Source organism: Neofelis nebulosa, chromosome 7 (genome assembly GCF_028018385.1).
Source record: "Neofelis nebulosa isolate mNeoNeb1 chromosome 7, mNeoNeb1.pri, whole genome shotgun sequence".
NCBI lineage: Eukaryota > Metazoa > Chordata > Mammalia > Carnivora > Felidae > Neofelis > Neofelis nebulosa.
Window position 1 is genome coordinate 31,881,818 of NC_080788.1, and position 22,353 is coordinate 31,904,170.

The 22,353-nt window shown below is 49.2% G+C and overlaps 1 protein-coding gene across 1 annotated transcript; it reads right to left on the reverse strand.

The window, feature by feature from the left end:
• Nucleotides 1–194: 194 nt before the first annotated feature.
• SCAMP5 (secretory carrier membrane protein 5) lies at nucleotides 195–21,152 on the reverse strand. Its single transcript, XM_058737015.1, has 7 exons — nucleotides 20,999–21,152; nucleotides 9,268–9,331; nucleotides 8,324–8,452; nucleotides 4,911–5,067; nucleotides 3,674–3,775; nucleotides 3,129–3,246; nucleotides 195–2,864 (listed from the first exon to the last, which is right to left on the reverse strand). The coding sequence occupies exons 2-7, from the start codon at nucleotides 9,272–9,274 to the stop codon at nucleotides 2,670–2,672; spliced, it is 708 nt and encodes a 235-aa protein (XP_058592998.1). The 5' UTR covers nucleotides 9,275–9,331; nucleotides 20,999–21,152; the 3' UTR covers nucleotides 195–2,669.
• Nucleotides 21,153–22,353: the final 1,201 nt, after the last annotated feature.

The following is a 22,353-nucleotide window of genomic DNA, read 5'->3' on the forward strand; positions in this document are numbered from 1 at the left end:
GGCAGGAGGCCTCTGTGGTAATTTCAAGGCCTACTCAAGGCTGCCTCAGAGAAAAAACCACAAACAGATGTGTGACTTTTGGGCCCTGGGAATGACAGGCCACAGACCCACTTGACCCACCCTACCTCCATGTCCCACAGCCCACAGTGAGGCTCCACACAGGCCCACATGAAGACACATGACGCAGCAGGACACACAGGGCCAAATGTTCCCCTTTATTATGGTTCACTCAGTTACCACAGACAGACATTAGCTCAGGCAGGTCAACTGCCAGTTGGACAATGGTCTGTGTCCCCCAGAAACAAGGAGGAGCAACGGGCACCAGCAAAATGCAAAAGCAGGTCACTGGCTGGCCAGACCTGAGGATTCCCAGAACTGACCTGGCCTTCCTCCAGCACTCCCCCAAGACAGACCATCCAGCAGAGATAAATTCGTGCCCAGCCCCCACTTCTCATACCGGTTCCCACCCTAGGAAAGTGCATAGTTGCCTGGAGACGCAGCATCCCAGGGCCTGGACAAGCTGGGCCACAACCAGGTAGCAGGCCTTCCCAAGAGCAGAGCCAGGGGATGGCCATATAGGTCTCAGCCAGGAAAGAAGAGGGGCAGGTAGGACAACAAATCGACCACAGGTGGCATCCAACAGGAATGGGAACCACCACAGCCCTCCTGGAGCTACCAGAGACCAAGAGAAAGGGAGCCAGAGGTCTAGGGTAGGGGAGAGGAAAAGTGAAGAAAACCTAGACCTAGGGTCTCTTTTTAGGTACTAGAGGCTTGTGACTAGAAGGCTCTGCCTTCCAGAGAGAAAATGGTAGAGCAGAGAGCCAATCATACTCTGGCCCAAGCCTAAAGGACCATTAGGAAGAGAACTTTCCAGAGCCCTTGGCTCCCCTTACAGAAAATGAAGTACCTGGAGCTCAAAGCTCAGATGGTACCTGGAAGCCCAAGTGCTGGGTTCCAGCCCAGAGTGACCAAGCTGGGTTTGGGTTTTCAGGCTAAACAGCCCAGGCAGAAGGGAGGATGGAAAACAGGTGGCTGCTTCTTTGCTGAGAATCCACTCCCCTCCAGGCCTCAGAAAGAGCCAGGGTCTCCACCAGCAACATTTTCACGATGCTTAGAACAGAACAGCCCCACAAGACTTAAATCACCACCCTGCAAGGGAAAAGGAGTTCTGACAGGGTGAGGAAGGGCCAAAAACCAAGTCTAGTAGGCAGAAAGGAGCAAGTAATCTTGATTTGAAAAAAAAAAAGCCAGAGGGCTTTCCCTCCCACCCGGTCTACCCTGAAATACCATTCCAGCCATTCATTGTGCTTGTGGATAGGACTGAGCATGTGCTTCTTCCTGGGCCCTGACTTCGAGAGCCCAGAACTGCTCTGTGACCAAAAGCAAGCTGGGGTGGGAAGAGGCACCCTCTCCTCTCACTGGGCCCTGCCTGCCTTCTCCTCCAATCTTCCATCCAGGCTCAGCCCTCTGAGCCTGCCCCTCTACCAGACCCAAACAACAGCTATCGCTCCCAGAAATCCAATGGTCTTTCAGAGACACCTGGCACCTGCCCAATGGGCTTGGGCCAGCCAGATCTCCCTCAAAGACCAATTATTATTTGCATACCCTCTGCTCCAGCCGCACCTTTATACCCCCAAATCACCTGGACACCACCCAGCTCTTCAGAGAAGACAGTGGAATCTGCCTTCATGGGTAGCAGATGCCACCTAGCATGGGACGAGGAGAGTGACATAGGCAGAGGGGCTCAAGGGGACTCTGGAAAGAGAAGGAGGAGAAGCAGGACAGAGAAGAGAGGAGCCTTCCCCTGTAGGCCACGCTCTGAGAATCAAGGAGATGACCCTGCACTTCCACTCCCTGGGAGTCGGGTTCCCAGGTGGGCTCTGCATCTCCAGCTGCGTGCCCTCCCACGTCACCACTTAAGCTCAGCTCCTGTCTACTTCCTTGATCTGGGAATGGGCTCAGTCTCAGGAGCAGACACAACTGGCACACTCAGCCTTGGGGAAGACAAAGAAAAGCCACATGGGAAAGACAGAGACCCTGGGCAAGAAAAGAAGCCATAGGGAATCTGACACCAGGAAAAGAGGAGAGGAGAAGTGGGAGGTGGAGGAGACCAGATCAGAAGGAGCAAAGGAAGATCCCTGGCCTGTCCCCACCCTCCTACCTACCACCCCCATGAGCGCTAAATACTGTTGCTTCCCAGTAAGACCAAAAGTGGAGACAGTTTCAGCTCATGACCCTGGGGAGGGGCCAGGCTTTCTGCTATGCCTCCCTGGCCCATAAGGGATCCCTGGGCCCAGGTCAGATCCCTGGTGGAGGGTGGGGGCTGGTTGAGTTCTAAACATACATCTAGCACCACAACAACAGAGACCTCCACTGTGTACTATTTCACAAGGGGACATGGACATAGCTACCACTGCACGGGACAGCTCCACGTGCAGCCCACAGCTCTCAGAGTTCTGAGAGCAAAATCCAGAGGGGTGGGGAAAGGGGGGAGACATATACATATATATATATATGTATATATATATATATAACTCTGATTCTTTGTACAAAGTGGGGGAGGAGAAAAGGGAGGGGGGGAACCCTGCTTGGTCACCACAACTGACGATGTGGCTTGAGTCCCCATCCCACTGACCCCCAGCCCTGCCCTCCTGGTAGGCGTGGCTGGCTCACATCTCATTGGAGTATGTGTAGTTGGGGGTGGCGGAATACTGAGTCTGCGGCTGATTCATGGCACCCTGGGCCGCCCCCATGGCTGCATTCTGGGCCGCCTGCTGCACGTGTGGGTTCTTCCATGCCCCCGTGGTCCACTCCTCCTGAGCTTTGCTGAAACTCCCCCCACTGCCCCGGTAGAATTTATGAACCTGTAGGAGGAGGAGCACAAGGAAGGGTTAATCAAAGGGAAGGGGCAGACCTTCCAGGAAAGACCTGGAAACCAGAGACAAGTCCCTGTAAAAACCAATCCTCCCTCCCACACCTGCCCTGTGTACTAGGAGCAAAGTCCACCAAGCCGTTCTAGAGTGAGTCCCTTGGAAGACCTCTGGGTCCTCCTGTAACTTGGAGGAGGGTCGTTACAGATCGCAGCCCCTTCCCAAAGCCACCCTCTCAACCTTGAGGTGACCACATACCATGCTGAGAGCGATGAAGGAAAACACAGCCACAACCGTGAACATGATGGTGGGAATGAGCATCACCACTGCTGAGCCAACGTTTGTTCCGAAGAAGGAGATGGTGGCGATCCAGCCGCTGTAGGAAGAGGCCAGCTGTGGGGCTGCTGGCATGGTGACGGGTAGCCAGGAGCCACCCCACCACAGCCAGGAGCCATCTCAATGTCACAAGGAGGGGCCATATCATTGGATGCAAAGAGACCATCCAAAGGGCCTGTGTCAGTAGTTCAGAAGAATCCTTCCCCACGGCTCAGGACACAAGCTCCTCAGGCATAAGGCTTCTTTCCCTTGGGTTCTCCCATGATGCTTGACACACCTTAGCACCCCCAAAAGCCACTGCGAGGTTCTCCTTCCCCTCTGATGCTATGGGTATGTCACTATGACAACCAGACTACCCTGAATCCTCTCACAGGCTAGGCAGCTAACACAGAGAGGTAAACAATGGACACACCCGAAGTGCCACCCATACCAGCCCTGGGTCAATCCCAGACACCCCAGTTTCTTACCAGACTCCCCAGCCTGGGATGCCCACAGCCTGGATGATGCTGATGACCAGCTGGGCCATGAAGGTAAAGAAGAATGCCATGAAGCTGAAGGAGCTGTCAGTCCTGCACCAAAGGAGATGACTCCCATCACCTGGGAAGAGGGCCAGGGCTTCCCTGCCTTCAGGACCCCCAAGCCCTTCCAAGTTTAAATGAGTATGCAACGGACAGAAGAGACCCAAAGGCCTTAATTGAGAGGCAAAAATGGGACAGTGTTTACGAGGATCTTTGCAGGTTTCCGTGTGTTAATCTTGTGCGTGCAACATTACATAGGGAGAGATCTCCTCATAAATGGACCCTCACAGTATACGGATGGTTGGCCCTATTGGCATAGAAATAGATGGGTTGATTATGGTAGGAATAAGTAACCCCATTGTCAAGGGGATGGACAGCCTTACTGGCACCAAGATATCTAGCTCCACTGGCACATGGATGGACATTCCTATAAGCTCAGAGACAGAAAGTCTCGTTGGTACAAGAATGGAACCCTACTGGCACCAAATAGTAGCCTAATTAGTATACAGCTGGATGATCTGATTGGCAAAGACATCTGAGGCCCCATTAGCACTGAGATTGATACTCCACTGGCACCAAGACAGATAGCCTTGTTGGTACATAGATGAATAGTCCCATTAGCACCAATACAGAAAGTCTGTTTTACACAAGGTAGACACCCATTGGCACCAAGAGAGTTAGCCCCACTTGTACATGAATGGGTGTTCCCTTTAGCACATTTAGCATCCAGTGAGTTGGATGACATCATTAGCACACAGTGTCAGTAGTACCTGGATGACTGGTTCCATTAGCACATGGCAGATACTCCACCTGGTGCCAAATCAGCTAGCCCCACAGGCACAAAGACGGGCAGCTCCACCAAGACAGGTGGTCCCATTGGCAAAACTTAACATACAGCTGCCTGGGGAAGGCAAAACTAAAATAGGCCTGATATCTATGTGGTGCCCACCCAAGGAAGTGAGAAAGTAAGTGAGGGGTGGGAAAGGAAGGAACTAAGACTCTTAACTCCCAGCACTGAGCTCTCAGGAAGCCCAAGTCCTACCTGGCAGTCTGAGCTGAGGGTGCAGAAGTGAAAGTGAGTCTAGGGGGTGGTCAAAAAAAAAAAGTGAGAAAATATGTAGGGAAGAGACAGGGTAGATGGGCAAAGAGACAGGGCTAGGAGCTGGGGTCAGCACCAACAACTTACTTGAAGGCCTTGTAAATGGGCCGAAACCAGCAGACGTAGGAGCAGGGTGTGAAGAGGATGAGCCAGAGAAATGCCAGGCCAAAGTTGGTGGCTCCCCCGCCTCCGATCAGCCACGCGAGACAGCCCACCAGGTTCACGGCCAGCGTGACGCTGTTCACTGCAGACCCAGGAGTACATGCACGCACAGAGACAAACACCAGACACGCACACAGACACCCAGGCCCATGCAGAGATATGTGAGCACCCAGACATGGACACACACACACATAACTCAACAGACCCACAATCAAACACATGGAAACAGCATATACACAGAGAGGTAGATACACACAAACATGCATGAAAACCACATTTACAGAGATTCACACCCACAACGCACATCAGTGAATACACACAGATACACGAGACACACATGCATACACACACAGAGGGAGTACAGACTGTAAGAAAGAAAACTGGAAGCTTAGACCAATTCCATTCCCCTCCCCACACCCACTCCTAGAGATCTGAGAAATCCGGAGAACAAAGAGTCTCCAGAGCAGGAACCCAGAGCCTCAGCCCAACAAGCCCCATTAAAGGGCCCCCAAAGCCTCCAGGTGGTAGAAATGCTCTTCTTATAAGAATGGCTTCAGCTGCTGGCCCTCCCATATTCACAGCAATCACCAAGCCCAAGGCACAGGAAACCCTTACATCTTCTTTTGCAAGGGGTCCAAAAAGTGGAGAGTAAAAGATGTTCCTCGTGGAAACATCTCTCCAAGCCATTGTACCATCTACCCTGCTCTTAAAATGGGGCATGCATTGGGGCGCCTGGGTGGCTCAGTCGGTTAAGCCTCCAATTTCAGCTCAGGTCATGATCTCACAGTTTGTGGGTTCGAGCCCCGCATTGGGCTCTGTGCTGACAGCTCAGAGCCTGGAGCTTGCGTTGGATTCTGTCTCCCTCTCTCTCTGCCCCTCCCCTGCTCATGCTCGCTCTCTCTCTCTCTCAAATAAATAAACATTAAAAATTTAAAAAAAAATAGGGCATGCAGCAGAGGCTGGGATCTCAATCTCTATCTAATTCATTTCTTAGGTAACTATTATGCCACTTCCTGCAAGAAGCCTTCCTTTACTACTCCAACTTTATTCATGTCCCATCCCTCTGACCTCTTTCAGACCTGGGCTGCTCTCATGCATGGTTTCCCAAGTACAAATCCCAGCCTATCAACCACACTAGAAGCTCTGCAAGAGCAGAATCCAGGCTCCCTCTCCTCTGTGTCCATATACTCTAGGTGAACTCAGAATCACAGCATCACTGAGTCACAGCCAGCAGAAACCTCACACACAGGGCTTCTGACCTCAGGGTGCTCCCTTCCTCAAACGTTAAGTTGAGTCCCTTCAGGCTCCACAAAGATCTGCTGAATAAACAAAAGCAGGCGGGCTCACTCGTGGCCTCAAACAGCGAGACATCTGGTCTTGGTTTCTGAATAGAACCCTTAAGCATCTCAAGGGTTATATACATTTCCTTGGGAGCATAGCATCTGGCAGGTGCCTGGTGAGGACTTAGGAAGATATTTATAGCCCTTAAATCCAGCCCCTGGATTTTCTCAGGGGCAGAGTTCCCAGAGCTCAGGGTCAGGTGGGGTGCTCCCCAAGTCTGCTCTGACAATGCTGTCACCTGGGCACAAAAACCCATCTCAGGGCCCCTCCTAACCCTGGAGCATTTCTTCCTGTCCACTTCAGTTGTATTTCCTCCATCTCTGTGTATTGCCCCCCAATTCCCCACAACTTTGGTGTTCTTACTGATTTTATTTGCTCTTTACATAGAACAGATATTAACTTGTTTTTATATTGGTTTATATCTCTCTTCCCAGATCCCATCTCTCTCCAGCTCCCTGGATCTAGTGCCTCTGTTGCAATTATTCCACTACTTCTTTGGAACAGACATCTATTGACTTGGCTACTCTCTCTCCAACCATCAGCTTTTTTCTATCTCCACTTTTCTCTCTGTCAAGCTTGGATTCCATAATTCATCACACTTTTTCTAATTCCCTCCCCTGCCTGGTCTTCTGATCACAGTCACCCTTGATGAACACAATGCCCACCTGCATCTGAGCTGAATGTTGCTAGAAAAGAAGGAGCCTACGGAGAAGCCTGGTAGGACTATGAATTCACAGCGGCCAACCCCAAACAGACCCTGAGCATGGCCCAGAAGTCTTCAGGGTGATGTGTCTTTGGATAGTGTCCTCACCCTCTGCCCACAAATGCTATCATTCTAATCCCACTTTCCTCAAAACTCCCATCCTCACTTCTACATCACATTTGATGGGAAGAAATAGAAGCCATCAAAGGCAACCTCCTCATTCTCTTCCCAACATCTACAGACCTTCTCACACCTGCCCCATCTCTTCCTCCTCTCATGTTACACAGGGAAAGATTCCTTCTCTGCCCAAAGGCTAAGCCAGGGCTTGAAACTGAGTCTGTCTGTCCCCACACTCTTTCTATCACTCCATGAAGGACCTGCTGCAAAGACAGCATTCTTTACCACCTTCCTGGCACAAGCAATCACCTCCCCAAGTCAGCAGCTAAGTGCAGGCCTGACTCAAGGCAACATCACACCTGACACACCCTGCTGTGGTCACACTGCAGGTCTAAAGTACCTTGAGGCCAGTACCCAGCACAGGAAAACCAGCCTGCCCTGTGTGTACATGCCTAAGAAGTACCTTTGACCAGCCTGGGCAGAGCAAAGTCCCATCCCCCTAAGATGACACTTTCCCACCAACCTGCCACAGCCCACCAGCAACTGGAGTCTTTAAACTCTGGATCTCGACATTGTAGAACATCAGAACTCTAGATTCTTAGAGAAGTACAGACCGCACAACACAGAACTCCTTGGAACCACGGTGATCACTGAGCCAACACCCTCTTCCTATAAGTGAGGAACCTGTGGCTTAGGAAATAGGGCAACCAGCCCCATTTGATCTTGTATCTCCCAACTTCTAGTCAGTGCTCCTTTCTCTGAGCAGTTTTTCAAAGAAAGCAAGACAAATGTGGCTTTGAGACAAGGATTCCTCTCCGAATCCAGAATCCTGAGGTCCTGGCAGCCACCTGGAGAACCACTCCAGTGGGAAGGGGAAGGGAGAGCAAAAAGAGAAATGATGCTACAGACAGAGCCCCTCACCTAGATGCTCTGTGAATGGGAAGTGTAGGGAGAGAAGGGAGGAGAGGCCTAGATGGGGGGCAGGGAGGATGAGGGAAACCAGGGCCCAGATGGGTAGTCAACCCATGAGCAGAACCTGCTGGGAGGTGGCCCATGCAGATGCTGCAAGGGTGGACAGCCAAGCCTGCAGGCACCCCACCTTGATGTCTGGCACGCACCAGCCGTCCTCCCTCCCCCACCCCGCCCCCGTGGCCCACCCCCATCCTACAGCACTCACACATCCAGAGGTAGTAGAGGCGCTTGGTCATGCTGAGATGCTGGGGAGGAATGTCTGCCTCAAAGTCTTGGTAGAAACATGGCTTCAAGGGGATGAATTTGGGCAATGGTGGGAAGTTGTTCACTTTCTCTGTGGGTGAAGCATATCACATAGCATCACTTTGAACGTCCCCCTCCCCGATGACCCAGTGTGATCACTCTTGCCCTGGTCTCAGCTGTCCCCCGGCCCCTGTGGTCACAGGCTACTTTGCTATCCCCACATAGCCATCCCTGCTTCCTCAAGTCTGCTACAAGTTTCCCAAAATAACCAAAGGCCCTGAGGCAGTGTTGCTGTCTCTCAGAAGAGAAACAATAAATACTGTCCATCAGAGGCACAGCTGCCTCCATGGTGGGGGAGCCAGTTCCAGGCAGATGAAGCAGGATGGGTGAGCCTGGAGACAGGAGTTCCCGTGTCCACTCCAATATTCATGTTTAGGAGCAAGTTACCACCCCTCCCAGGACCTCCGTTTATCCAGTCGGGTAGGGCTTGAGCTAGATAGTCTCTAAAGGTCCCTCCAGCTCTGGCACTGTGTTTGAGCCTTTGGAAACCAAACAACTCAGAAATCAGAAGGAAAGGGTCTCAGAGTATTAAAGAGCAATAGTGACAGAGGGGACAGGGACTGAGCCACCCTTGCTGCTTATCACTCAGATGGCCAGCAGGACCAAGGCATCAGGGTGCTCAGTCTCTGGTCCCCAGGGTCAGAGATCTGACAGAGAGCTCGACAATGTCATGTTGAGGGTCTCAAATAGATAGCCTCAGGGGGAGACCAGGGAAAGCCTGGGGAGGACAGAAAGGAGGACAGAAACAACTTGACCTCCAAAAACTAAAAGGGATAAGGAAACTAGGAAGGGGGCCACCCACCCTGTGCTCACCTGCATATCCTATCCACATGACCCTGTCCTTACCTGCCATGATGGAACAGGTGGCACCAGCTGGCCCAGAGGCCTGCCCACGCCTCTTTGTCTTGACCTGGAAGGAAAGAAAAGCCAGAGGAGGATGAAGATCAGGACTGGCCCAACCCAGTCCCTCTCTCAGCCCTGGTAGGGCTAGAAGCTCCTCAGGGAAGAACTGAGCTGTAACCCCCCACAGTGGGATGAACCCAATGGAGGCAGCTCCCATACTGAGCCACCAGCCCTCCTTCCAAGCACTCCTGCCCTTTGTTTCAAGGCATAAAGTCTATCTTCAGAAACAAACCTGGGAGGGGACCCCATGAGGGAAGGCAAATGACAGAGAAGGCCTGAGGAGGCTAGAGACCTCTGAAAGAGAAAATTCTATTCCTTGACCCTGAACATGGCAGACCTGGTATCAGTCACAGGCTGGCCTCCCTGCTCTCCCGCCTTTGCCTTCCGTCAGTTGTTCACTTACTGAGGATTTGTAATATGTTAGGCACCGGGAGACAGCACGATGTGGTTCCTGCCCTCTGCATGAAACAGTCAATAACCTGTGGAGTACCTACGCTAAAAGGGAAGGGTGGCCACCATGAAAATATGCACAATATAGAGCAAGGTGATCTAACCCAGTGTGGGAAGTCAGGGAAATTCAATGCAAGCAGTGAGCAAAGATCTGAAGAATACAGAGGAGTTGCCCAGAGCAAGGCAGCCTTCCAGGCACAGCAGAAGGCAAGCACAGACTCTGATGCAGGAAGAAGTCTCACACTTTTATGGGAAAGAGGGCGACCTTGGCCAAAGCAAAGAGTACAAATGGGAAGCAGCAGGAGTGAGACTGGAGGGGAGGTGAAGGAAGCAGGGAATGATTCTTGAGGCCCTTAGGAGGCAAGTTTGAACGGGCTCAGAGGTGGCTCTGGGGAGTGGGGGGAGTGAGACTATCAAGAAGACTTCCTGCCAGCTTAAACCACTGATTGCATGATGGTGGGGCTATTAACTGAGATCTCCATCATGGGCAGAAACCAAAAGAACAGGCACAGGGTCCCAAGAAATACAAGAAGCTGCTGCCTTACAGACATGCTAAGTCCAGGGCTGCCTTGTGGGCATTGGGAATATTCAAAATCAGAAAATGGTCTATGACCAAGCACCAAGGTGATGCAACACTTAAAAGTTGGGTAGAGAGTTCTATAAAGCTTAAAAATAGGCAAAACAAGGGGAGGCTGGGTGTCTCAGTTGGTTGAATGTTGGACTCTTAATTTCAGCTCAGGTCATGATCTCATGGTTCATGGGATCAAGCCCCATGTAGGGCTCTGTGCTGGCAGCACGGAGCCTGCTTGGGATTCTCTCTCCCCCCGCCCTCTCTCTCTGCCCTTCCCCTGCTCTCATTCTCCTGCTCTCATGCACTCTCTCTCTCTCTCAAAATATATAAATAAACTTAATTATATATGTGTGTGTGTATATATATATATATATGTGTGTGTGTGTGTGTGTATATGTGTATATATATATATATAGGCAAAACGAATCTATGGTGTTAAAAGTCAAGAGGCAGGGAAACAAAAAATAAATAAATAAATAAAGTCAAGATAGTGTTACCATTGAGGGAGCAGGGAGCATAAGCTGAAGTATTGGTAATGGTCTGCTACTGGGTCTGGGAGCCGGTTACATAGTGTTGACTTTGTGCAAATTCATCAAGCATGAGATTACAATTTGTGCACTTTCCTGTGTGTTAGGAAATTAAAAGTTTGCATAAAAAGCAAGAATAAAAACAAAAAACAAAACCCTCGTAGAGTTCCAGTCAAATTCCTCTGGATCCAACTAAAGGTTTGGGCAGTTATAATCTTTTTTTTTTTCTTAAATGTTTTTATTTATTATTTTTGAGAGACAGAGAAAGAGCATGGGGCGGGGGGGGGGGGGGGGGTGGAGGCAGAGAGAGAGGGAGACACAGAATCCTAAGCAGCCTCCAGGCTCTGAGCTGTCAGCACAAAGCCCAATGCGGGGCTCCAACTCACCAGTGGTGAGATCATGACCTGAGCTGAAGTCAGACGCTTAACCAACTGTGCACCTAGGCGCCCCATAATCTTTTATTTAATGCTTTTTTTTTTTTTTTTTTTAAGAGAAAGACAGAGTGCGAGTGGGGTAGGGGCAGAGAGGGAGACACAGAATCTGAAGCAGGCTCCAAGCTGTCAACAGAGGCTGATGCAGGGCTCAAACTCATGAACTGTAAGTTCATGACCTGAGCTAAAGTCAGAAGCTCAAGCGACTGAGCCACCCAGGCGCCCCGGGCAGTTATAATCTTTAATGGCTCCTTTGTGATATTAAATCAAATACCTATATAGAAACCCAACAACACCTACTATAAAAGGGAAAAAGATAGGCATGATAGAGGGCCACTAGAAATGACACCCTTATACAGATGCATTCATTGTAGCATTGTTTGTAACACCAAAAGATTGGAAACAATCTACACATCAATAGGGGACTGATTAAATAAATGGTACAGTCATACAATGGACTGTTCTGCAGTCCTCAGCAGCTATTTTTCTTTAATTTTTTTTTTTAATGTTCATTTATTTTTGGGAGAGAGAGAGAGATAGAGTACGAGCTGGGGAGGAGCAGAGGCGGGGCAGGGCGAGGGTGGGGGAGCTCAGGCTCCAGGCTCTGAGCTGTTAGCACAGAGCCCAACGCAGGGCTTGAACTCAGGAGCCACGAGATCATGACCTGAGCCGAAGTCAGACACCTAACCGACTGAGCCACCCACATGCCCCTAATGTTTATTTATTTTTGAGAGAGAGAGAGTGTGAGTGGGGGAAGGACAGAAAGAGAGGGAGAGAGAGGATCTGAAGCGGGCTCTGTGCTGACTGCAGAGAGCCCGATGCAGGGCTCGAACTCACAAACTGTGATCATGATGTGAGCTGAAATCAGACGCTCAGCAGACTGAGCCACCCAGGCAACCCCTCTCTGCAACTATTAAAAAAAAAACAGTGATGATCCTCCAAGTTTGGCCATGGCCGATTCCAGACCGTGGAGGAGAAGAAAGCGTTCATGGGACCACTTAAGAAAGACCGAATTGCAAAGGAAGAAGGAGCTTAATGTCAGGAGCAGATTGCGCAGCTGGTGGGATCTCAATAAAACTAGTTTTCCAGTGGAAAAAAAAAAAAAAAAAAAAACAGTGATGTAGGGGTGTCTGGGTGGCTCAGTCAGTTAAGCATCCAACTCTTGATCTCAGCTCAGGTCTTGATGTCAAGCTAGTGAGTTTAAGCTCCGCACTGGGCTCCACACCTATTTAAAAAAACAAAACAAAACATGAAGATCTTCATGATTATTAGTCATTGAAAAAATGACAGACATAAAACAGTCTAGACAACAGACAACGAAAGATATAGACATAGTCAAATAATATGCTACCTTTCATAGTAGAAAAAAAAAAAAAGGAGGGGAGAGGAGAATAAAAACGTTTTTTCTTTTTTACCCAATAATCCTACTCTGGTTATTTACCCACAAATAAGAAACAATAAATACATATGTCATTCAATGTGACACTATTTTGCAATAGCAAAATGTTGGAAGTAACCTAAATGCAACTGTTTGAATAAACTATGGTATATCATTCAACGGAGTACTACATAGATGTAAAAAGAATGGAGATGATCTCTATTAATTGCTGTGGAATGACTTCCAGGATATACCGTTAAATGAAAAAAGCAAAATACAAACAAGTATAAATACTATGCTATCTTTTGTGCAAAAAGGGGGGGAAGGGGAAAGAATATACATACAAATTGGCTTATTTTTGCAAAAGAAGCACAGAAAAAGTAAACCAGACACTAAAAAAAAAAAAAATGGCCACCAAAAAATGTGATAGAAGAGCTAGGATGAGTAGTGAGACTTCCCTGGGCAAGAATTCATACATACTTTGTACATATAATATCTTACATATTCAAAAATGTACACCAGAAAGAAAAGCAATTCTAAAAGTGAAATAAAATCAAATGAAGCTAACTGTACAGGAAATTGATAACAACCACATAGAAAAAAGAACTGGCCAAGTAACTTTATCAGAGCACTCTGTGTTCTCTTAAAAGGATACATCTCAAGGACAAAAATAACTGGAAAGAAACCTGAAGTATAAGCAACTTTACTGTTACCGTTGGTATAGTGTAGCAATGCTGAAACCTTGTCATGTGTACGCTAAGAGAGGACATATGATGTCCGGGGTTGATGTCGTTGGAACCTGGGTTCTCACTGTTAAGAGTTTGGAGAGAGAATATGCAATGTGGGAAAGTAAGAGCCCAGGAAAAGCAAGTTTTTTATAGATGTTTCGGTATCACTACATCTTAGTATTATTATGGAAATAGTTTTTTTTAAGTTTTATTTATTTATTTTGAGAGAGAGAGTGTGCGAGTGCAAGCAGGGGAGGGCAGGGAGAAAGAATCCCAAAGCAGGCTCCAGACCGTCAGCACAGAGCCCAACATGGGGCTCGAACTCACAAACTGTGTGATCATGATCTGAGCCAAAATCAAGAGTCAGACACTTAACCCACTGAGCCACCCAAGTGACCCCGAGACATCTTTCTGAATTAAAAATCACGTAAATGTATTATCTGTTCAAAAATATAAATGGAAAAAACAAAAAAAGGCAGAAGAGGATGAGCTGGCAAAGAATGAGAAGGAGCAGCCACTGAGGCAGGAGGAAAACCAGGAGAGCATGGGGTCTCCAAAGCCAAGAGCAGACAGTGGACAAATATGACAGATGCCACTGCGAAGTCTGGCATGAAAAGAGCTGAACACTGAGGTACATATAACACTCAAAAACCTCAAGTCATCTGTGACCCTGCAAGAATTGTTTTGATGGCCATGGAGATGTGTGGGGTGGGCAGCAGAAGCCAAATTACAGCTAGCTGAACAAACTAGCAAACTGAGAGTAGACACAGACAGCTCTTTGAAGAAGCCTGCCTAGGAAGAGAATAGAGATAGGTGAGATATGGGATCCAGAGAGGGCTGCAGCTGATGATTGTTCAAGATGGAAATAAGCTAGGGATGTGAAAGATCAAGGGAAAGGTTGCATTTACAACAGACACAGAGGTTAACCGGAAAAACAAGCCCCTAAAAAGGGGAGAAGCACGGGGTCAAGGAGGTGGGACAAGCCCCAAAGCTAGCAGATGGGAAGGAGAACATGATGCAAGCACATACAGGCTTGAAACCCTGGAGAGGACAGTAAGAGTCCCCTCCTTGTATCTGCCTCAATTTTGTTTATTGTATAGGAGACAGGATGGGGTTGAGAAGGAAGAGGTAAGGGTGGAGAACCCAGTTAAGTCAATGGACAATTACAACACAGCCTGAGAGATGCCCTGGAAGAACAAGTACAAAAAGCTGTGGGAACGGAGGAGCACCTCCCTGGTCTGTCCTGGAGGAGCCACGGAGGGCTTCATAGAAGAAGCAATATCAGAGCTGAATCCTGAAGGATGAATAGGAGTCGGCCAGGAGACGATAGGAAAGCAGGTGAAGGTCAGGAGAGCCACAGCATGCATATTCAAGGGATTGAAAGGGTAGAGCAAGAATGAAGCTCAAAGTGAAGGGAGAGAAGGAAAGGCAAAAATAGTGCTGAAAGGTAGGAGGGGCCAGGTCATCCTGGCCTTGAAGGCCACCGGCAGAATTTGGGCTTTATCCTCAGGAGCCTTGTGAGCCACTGAAATATTACATTCCTCTTCTTCTTTTAAAATATATAGCCTTGGGGCGCCTGGGTGGTTCGGTCGGTTAAGTGTCCAACTTTGGCTCAGGTCATGATCTCAGGTCATGATTCGTGAATTTGAATCCCACACTGGGGGCTCTCAGCACTGAGTCCACTTCAGATCCTCTGTTCCCCTCTCTCTCTGCCCTCCCCCACTCATGTTCCCTCTCTCTCTCTCTCTCTCTCTCTCTCTCTCTCTCAAAAATAAACAAATAGGGACTCTCTCAAAAATAAATAAATAGGTTCAGTCAGTTGAGTGTCCGAATTTGGCTCAGGTTGCAATCTCATGGCTCATGAGTTTGAGCCCCACTTCAGGTGAGGTCAGGTCCCACTTCAGGTTCTACGTGGACAGTGTGGAGCCTGCATGGAATTCTCTCTCTCTCCCTGTCTCTCTGCCTCTCACTCACTGGAGCTCTCTCTCTCTCAAAAATAAATTAACTTATAAAATATATATATATGTATATAGCCTGATGGGGCACCTGGCTGGCTCAGTCAGTATAGCATGTGACTCCTGATCTCAGGGTTGTGAGTTCAAGCCCCACATTGGGCATAAAACTCACGAAAGAAAGAAAGAAAGAAAGAAAGAAAGAAAGAAAGAAAGAAAGAAAGAAAGAAAAAAAGAAAGAAAGAAAGAAAGAAAAAATAGGGGCAGGGGGTCACCTGGCTGGCTCAGTCAGCAGAGCATGCAACTCTTGATCTCACGGTTGTCACTTCCAGCCCCATGTTGGGTGCAGTGATTACTTAAAAACAAAATCTTAGTGTCAGAGAACTAGAGACAGAGAGAGAGAGAGAAAGTCTCATTGTTAACTAATTGTAATTTAAATAAAAAGTAAAAATATATTTGTATAGCCTCACCGTTTTGGTTTTTTTCTTTTTATATAAAATGAAAACATGTTGCTTTTTAGCTATGTATAAAAATATTTGCAAGTTATAAAAAACAAAGTGCACACGGCGCCAGGGCGGCTCAATCAGTTGAGCATCTGGCTCCTGACTCTGGCTCAGGTCATGATGTGGGATTGAGCCCCATGCTGGGCTCCGCACTGAGCATGGAGCCTGCTCAAGATTCTCTCTCTTTCCCTCTACCCCTCTCCCCTGCTCGTGCTCTCTCACTCTCTCTTTCTCTCTCTCTCTCTAAAAGAAATGTTTTTAATCTTAAAAAAACAAAGTGCATAAAGTTGAAAATAAAAGTTCTTCTAAACCCACCTTCTCAGAGGCCACCCCTTTAACAGTTTGACCTTTAGGGTTTTGTTTTTAATGTATATATCAGCATACATGACCAAAACGAGATCATTTTATACATGCTGTTTTATAACCTGTTTTTTTCCACTCAACAATATCTCTTGAAAATGTTTCATATCAATGAATACAGGTTATCTCAATATTTTTAATGACTGATCAACTGGGTTGACGCTATCACGGCCATGAAGCAGGTGTGACATGGGCTGATTTGGCAATTCAGAGGCCACAGTTTCAGGAAGTGGTGGGTGGGGTAGAGGCCAGCTGCCAAGAAATGAAAACAGGAGGAAGAGAAAGGAACAAGTCTAGCAGACTAGTTTTTCCAAACTTTTAGCTGAAATTAAAAAAAAAAAAAATTATGTTTTTTATTTATTTTTGAGAGAGAGAGAGAGAGAGAGAGAGAGTGAGTGAGTGAGTGCTGGGAGGGGCAGAGAGAGAGGGAGACACAGAATCCGAAGCAGGCTCCAGGCTCTGAGTGGTCAGCAGAGAGCCCGACGCAGGGCTTGAACTCACGAACTGTGAGATCATGACCTGAGCCGAAGTCAGACACTTAACCAACTGAGCCACCCAGGCACCCTTGGCTGAAATTTTAAATACACACACACACACACACACACACACACAGAATATCAGTGACAACACTGAAACACCATATAGCAAAGAACGAACAGCCATCATCTCTGGGTAGTGAAATTAAAGTTGTTCGTTTTCTTTCTTTTTATCTTTATTTTCTAAAATTTCCACAATGGTCTCATATCACTTTTGTGGAGGACAAAGCAACAGGTTTACAACAGCAGCAGCTGGAGGAGGACATAGGGTTAGAAAGGTTTATCCAGATAGAATACTTGAGCATATATATTTAGAAGCGGGAGGAAGGCATTATGGAAAACAGTGGAGAGGCTGAAGATACAAGAGAAGGGAAAATAGCTGATGGCCAGTGGGACCTCAGAAGACAGAAAGGGCCAGCATCCATAGCACAGAGTAGGAGCATTAGACTAGGAGCCCTCCTTCCCCTAGGATCTGAGAAATCCAATTCAAGAAATGGGGAAACATGGTTGCGGCTTCACCTCCCACATACCTAACCAACCACCCTCTCTGTGAGTAGAGTTTTAGGAGAGTAGTCCAGTTTGGAAAACTCCTCCCATGAAATGGAATGGGGAGCTGATGGGAAGAGGGGAAGGGTTTCTACAAGTAACGGAGGGACAGCTGAGGCTGTAGACCATGCTCTGAAGTAGAACCAGACTGCTCTGGTATGTGACAGCCCCCAGAAACTTCCACATTCTGAGTGTAGAATCCAGATTTGAGGGGTCTGCTGTTAGAGTGGGACATACTAGCTAAGTTGTATGGCTGTTGAGAGCGCGGGCCAGTGGGCCATGGGGTCTTGGAAGGACATGGAAGGTGTGGGACAGAGAAAATGGAGATGTCAGAAAACTAGAGGTCTCCTCGAGGTCACAAAGCAGATAAAATAGAAGTTAAACTGTGCTTCAAGAAGACTGAAGCTTAAGATTTCAGAGGTAGTCACATGCCAATGATGACCAGACTCAAATGTGGCTGGTAGAAAGGGTGGTAGAAGGAGGCAATGGAGTGAATGACAGTGGTCCAGCACTAAAGTCCTCCACGAAAACAAAGAAGAGAGGTGTGTGTGCATAGGGGGCAGGTAATAACTCAGATTGTGGGAGACTCAAAGGAGGAGACTCTAACCCTGCTCCAGCCTGACTCCCATCCTGCTCCCAGGCTGTCACCCAAAGGTGTGCCCATGGTTACAGAGAAGTCAGTGTAGCAGACTATGGATGACTCAGTGCAGGAGAAGCCAGAGGACAGAGCAAGACTGTTTCTTTTGTTAATCCAGAGAATTTAGGATTGGGAGGGCTGTGGAAGGTTAGGGTCACAGTAATGGAGGGCTCTAAGCTACTCTGCCCTTATTTCAGGGCTAGCCTGTGTGTGTGTGTGTGTGTGTGTGTGTGTGTGTGTGTGTGTGTGAGAGAGAGAGAGAGAGAGAGAGAGAGACAGAGAGAGAGACAGAGAGACAGAGAGACAGAGAGAGAGAGAGACAGAGAGAAAGCCTGCAGTCACTGGTCTCTGCAAACCAAAATTCTTAGACTGCAAAATGGGAGAAGGAACAATCTGTTGTTCAACTGAGGCTTTCATAATATTGGATACAGAGCTAGAGGGGTGCTACATACCTCCTAAAAATGTAGGTCTAAGGAAGCACCTCCTTAGTTATTAATAAGATAGCAAACACTACCTGAATTTTGTTCCAAAGAACCCAGACTGTCATTTATTCCATCTCTTACTATGAAGCTGGGAGGACAGAAAATCTTGAAGTGGAGAGAGTGAGGTCCATGGCAGAGAGAAGGGAGTCAAGCCTGGCCTCAGATCAGGCTAGAGACCTGGGGCTAGTTCAAGGGCTTCCTGCTTACCAGCCTTCCCTCCTCTCTAGCATGAGTCTCTCATCCTTGGCTTAGTAACGGTCATTTTCTTCCCGCCTGTCCAGAGCCTATCTGCTAAGATGGAAGTTCCCTCCTCTTGCTCTACCTCTGGTCCCCTTATCCCACCCCAGACCCCACATCCCCAGCCCTGAAGTCCCAGAACTATGAATCATCCTCAGAAAACAGCACTCATCTGGCATTGCTATCACTGTCGTGTGATTACTCTTCAGTACCCGTGCTGATCCCGAGCCTGACATTCAAGGCCTCGTGTCAATCAGCTACAAACTTCCCAAACCACCACCTCTGCCTCTCCACCATAGGCTGACCTGCCTCTGACACAACCTAGTTTCACGCAGAAGATCATGTCCAGCCACCTCCTTGGCCTCCAGTGCCCCATAACCTGTCACCTCCTCTAAGTCCTACTATTTTTTCACATCCCACCTCTTCTGGGAAGACTTTCCAGACATCCCTGCTGCACATCCCACTGCTTAAATTCTGAATCTGTTATTGGGCAGCAAGTGCTCACTCATTCTCATCCAATCTCTTCCTCACTCCAGGAGGATGAGTATTCCAGGAGGGATGCAGCACAGCACAGCACAGGGATGCAGCACAGGGCAGGGCACAGAGCACAGTCAATCCCTGTTCTTGCTTAAGATTTGAGTACCCTCCCAAGGGGTGAGAGTGGAGTGCCTGCTGCCCTCTCCCCAGTCAGGCTAAGCCCACAACCTCTGTCAACCCTGCTCTACCACACTTCCTCCTGGAAACTTTCAGAGATTCCAGGCTGTCAGCAGGGAACAAAGTGGAGTCAGTAGAGGAAATGCTGTGGGGAGGGGGAAGAGGTGGGGGGGAGGGAGCAGGAAAGGAAAAGTTAGAAGAACTGGGAGGGACACTCTAAACTAGAACAAGTCCCTTCCTCAAGGGAGGACAGTACTTAGTCCTGTTACTTCTTCCCCAGAGAAAAGTGCTGGCAAAGAGCTACCCAAGTGGGGAACCAACTTGTTCAGAGGTAGCCAATTAGCCAGGGAAAAAGTGAAAGAAACAACTACAGAGCCCAAGGCCCCTATCCAGAGCTCTCCTCCCAGGATCCCACTAACTCTCCACAGGTTTGCTACACCGAAAACTCTTTCTGTGACCTATTACCAGAGACATCCTTTCTCAGCTCTAGGGACTTTGCCTTCAGGCTCACCAAGTGAGCCCAGGTTAAATTTAAACTAACAAGATTTGTATAGCCCCAAACAAAATCTGTCAGTCATGCTCCTACAAGAACCATTTCTCTTTCAGAGCCCGGAGCCTGTGCAGGTAGAACAGGTAGGGCACAGGTCGCAAAATTCTCCAGACTTCCGCCACCCCGTGGGCACCTTCACATGGCTGGGGTCCCAGGGGGGCCTCCCCAACAGCTGTGCTTAGTTCCTACCGCTTTGCCCATACCACTCCCAGAGAATGCTCTTTCTTCACTCTCCCCCATCCAAATCTCCCCTCCCCCCAGAAGTCTATTCACTGGCTCTCGCCTCCCTTTCTCCTTATGTCCCTGGGAAAGTCTGCCAGGCCCTAGCTGATTTCCCCATCCCGGAGCTGGGGCATTACCGGTTTGAACCGCCAGAGATTGTGATGAATTCTCAGTAGAAATCTCTACTTGGTTTCCCCAACCCCCAGAGCAGGAGCTCCCTGAGGTAGGGGCTGGGATGGGTTCCCAAACGCCTCACCCCCACCCTCATAGCCAACTCCTGCCAATATTGGAATGAGCTACGTCCTGCGTCCCCAACTCACTACCCCAAAACCCTGGTGGAGCCCAGTCTCAATCAAGCCAATGTACCCATCCCCCATAACCCTTAGGCGGTTCGGACCCGCCGACTAAAGGTCGGGAGAGGGACAGGGGACACAGCCTGGGTCCATCTGCAGGGACCTCTTGTGAGAAAGGACCCAAAGGAGGCCACTGTCACCCCCGTCTCCAGTCGCCCCCATCCTCGGCCATGTGCAACATCTCCCCCACCCCCCGACAGGGGGAAGAGGCCGGTTTCCAGGGAACACCAGGTGGGGCTGGGGGAAAGGAGGGCCCAAGGCCCAGGCTCCAGAATCCAGGGGTCTGACGTCACCCAAGACCCAGGTTCCCTCTGCGGGAGCTGGGAATGGGGATGGTGGGGGTTAGAGGGACCTGGAAGCACCTGGGACGCTCTTCTCCTGCCCCAATCAGGGAAGGTCACCTCGACTCCCCACCTCTCTAGCAGCTCGGCCTGCCTGCCCCTGCATGCAAAGGTGAAGCGTAGGGGGTACAAAGCTGGATAGTGGGTGACCGCATCTCGCCCTGCGCCCAGCTTCCCTGGAAATCCCTTCTCCCGGCCTTCAGGCCCAGGACTCACCCGCCGCTGCCGTTCGGCTGCCGAAAGGCCGTCGTCCTGCTCTGCGCTTCACCCAGCGATGCGGCGCGGAGCCTGCCGCGAGCCGCTCCGGGGCTGGGGGCGGGGAGCGCGCGCGCGCTCCTCCTGCCGGCTCCTCACGCGCCCGCGCCACCCTCGCCCGAAGCAGCAGCCGCTCTCGCGAGACTCCCGCGGCACCTCTAGGGCCGTTCCTCCCGCGCTCGCGAGAAGGAAGGCCTGGCCACCCCCGCACCTTACAGGAACTGTCCGAGGTGCTAAGTTCCCAGGCACGGCCGATCAGGTGGTTGGTGGGTACAAAGAGAACAAGAATACATGGAGAACTACAACGTAGAGAAAAAGAACCAAAGATGGGAGCCTGGTACCAGCAGCCAGAGCCTCAGCTTACAAGTCTGTAAATTGGGAAGAATAACCTCCCATGCTGACCCCAGGGGCTGCTGGGACGTACCAGAAAAGAGGAGAGAGAAAGAGCTTTGCAAGCAGGATAACTGATGAAGGTCCTTCAGATCCGCAGGCCCAAAGTGACAGAGAGAAGACAGAGGATGGAAAATCTTAGGTGAGACATGAAGAGACAGAGACAAGACATAAGGAGAATGAACACATAAATCCATGGAAAGATGGACATAGACGAGGAGAGTCAGGAGTATAAAGACATAGAAACACGGAGAGACAGAGACATGGAAAGATAGAGAGGAGAAAGAGAAACACGAAGTGAGAAAGAGATGAGAAAGAAATAAGGACAGGCAAGCTACACAAGGGAATAGAAAGAACTTTAGAAAGAGAGACACAGAATAAAGAATGAAAGAGACTGTGATAGGCAGAGGTGAACACCTAAAGAGAGTAGAGACCAGAGTTAATATTTAACAACCCAGAACTAGTGACAGTTGAGAGACCCACTTGGAGAGACGGGGTGGGGCTGGGAGTGAAAGATAAGCTTTTATTATAAATGGTGTTTACATTGTAAACCTCCTGTGGGATCTCTACTGCCAGAGCCACCCTCTGTCCTGCCAGAAAATGGCTCCTGCCCTCCACAGTGCCCTCCACTAACACTATCCTAGGCCTGGAAGGGGGCCTCAGTGGGTGGGAGACACTGCGGGGATTCTTTGCCCAGAATAAGGGCCCATTGTCTGGCTCTAGCCTGCTGGGAGTGGGGCCTCACTCCCACAGCTGGGATGGAAAGGGGGTAGGAGTGAAGAAAAGCACACAAGAAATAGTGAGGGAGAGGGAAGAGAAGGGAGGGAGACTCAGGGGCTATGCAGGGTTGAGCAGGAACCATAATCTAGCCACCAGGCCAATAAGGAGGAAAAAGTCATGTGCTACAGGGCAGGACACTGGGTTCT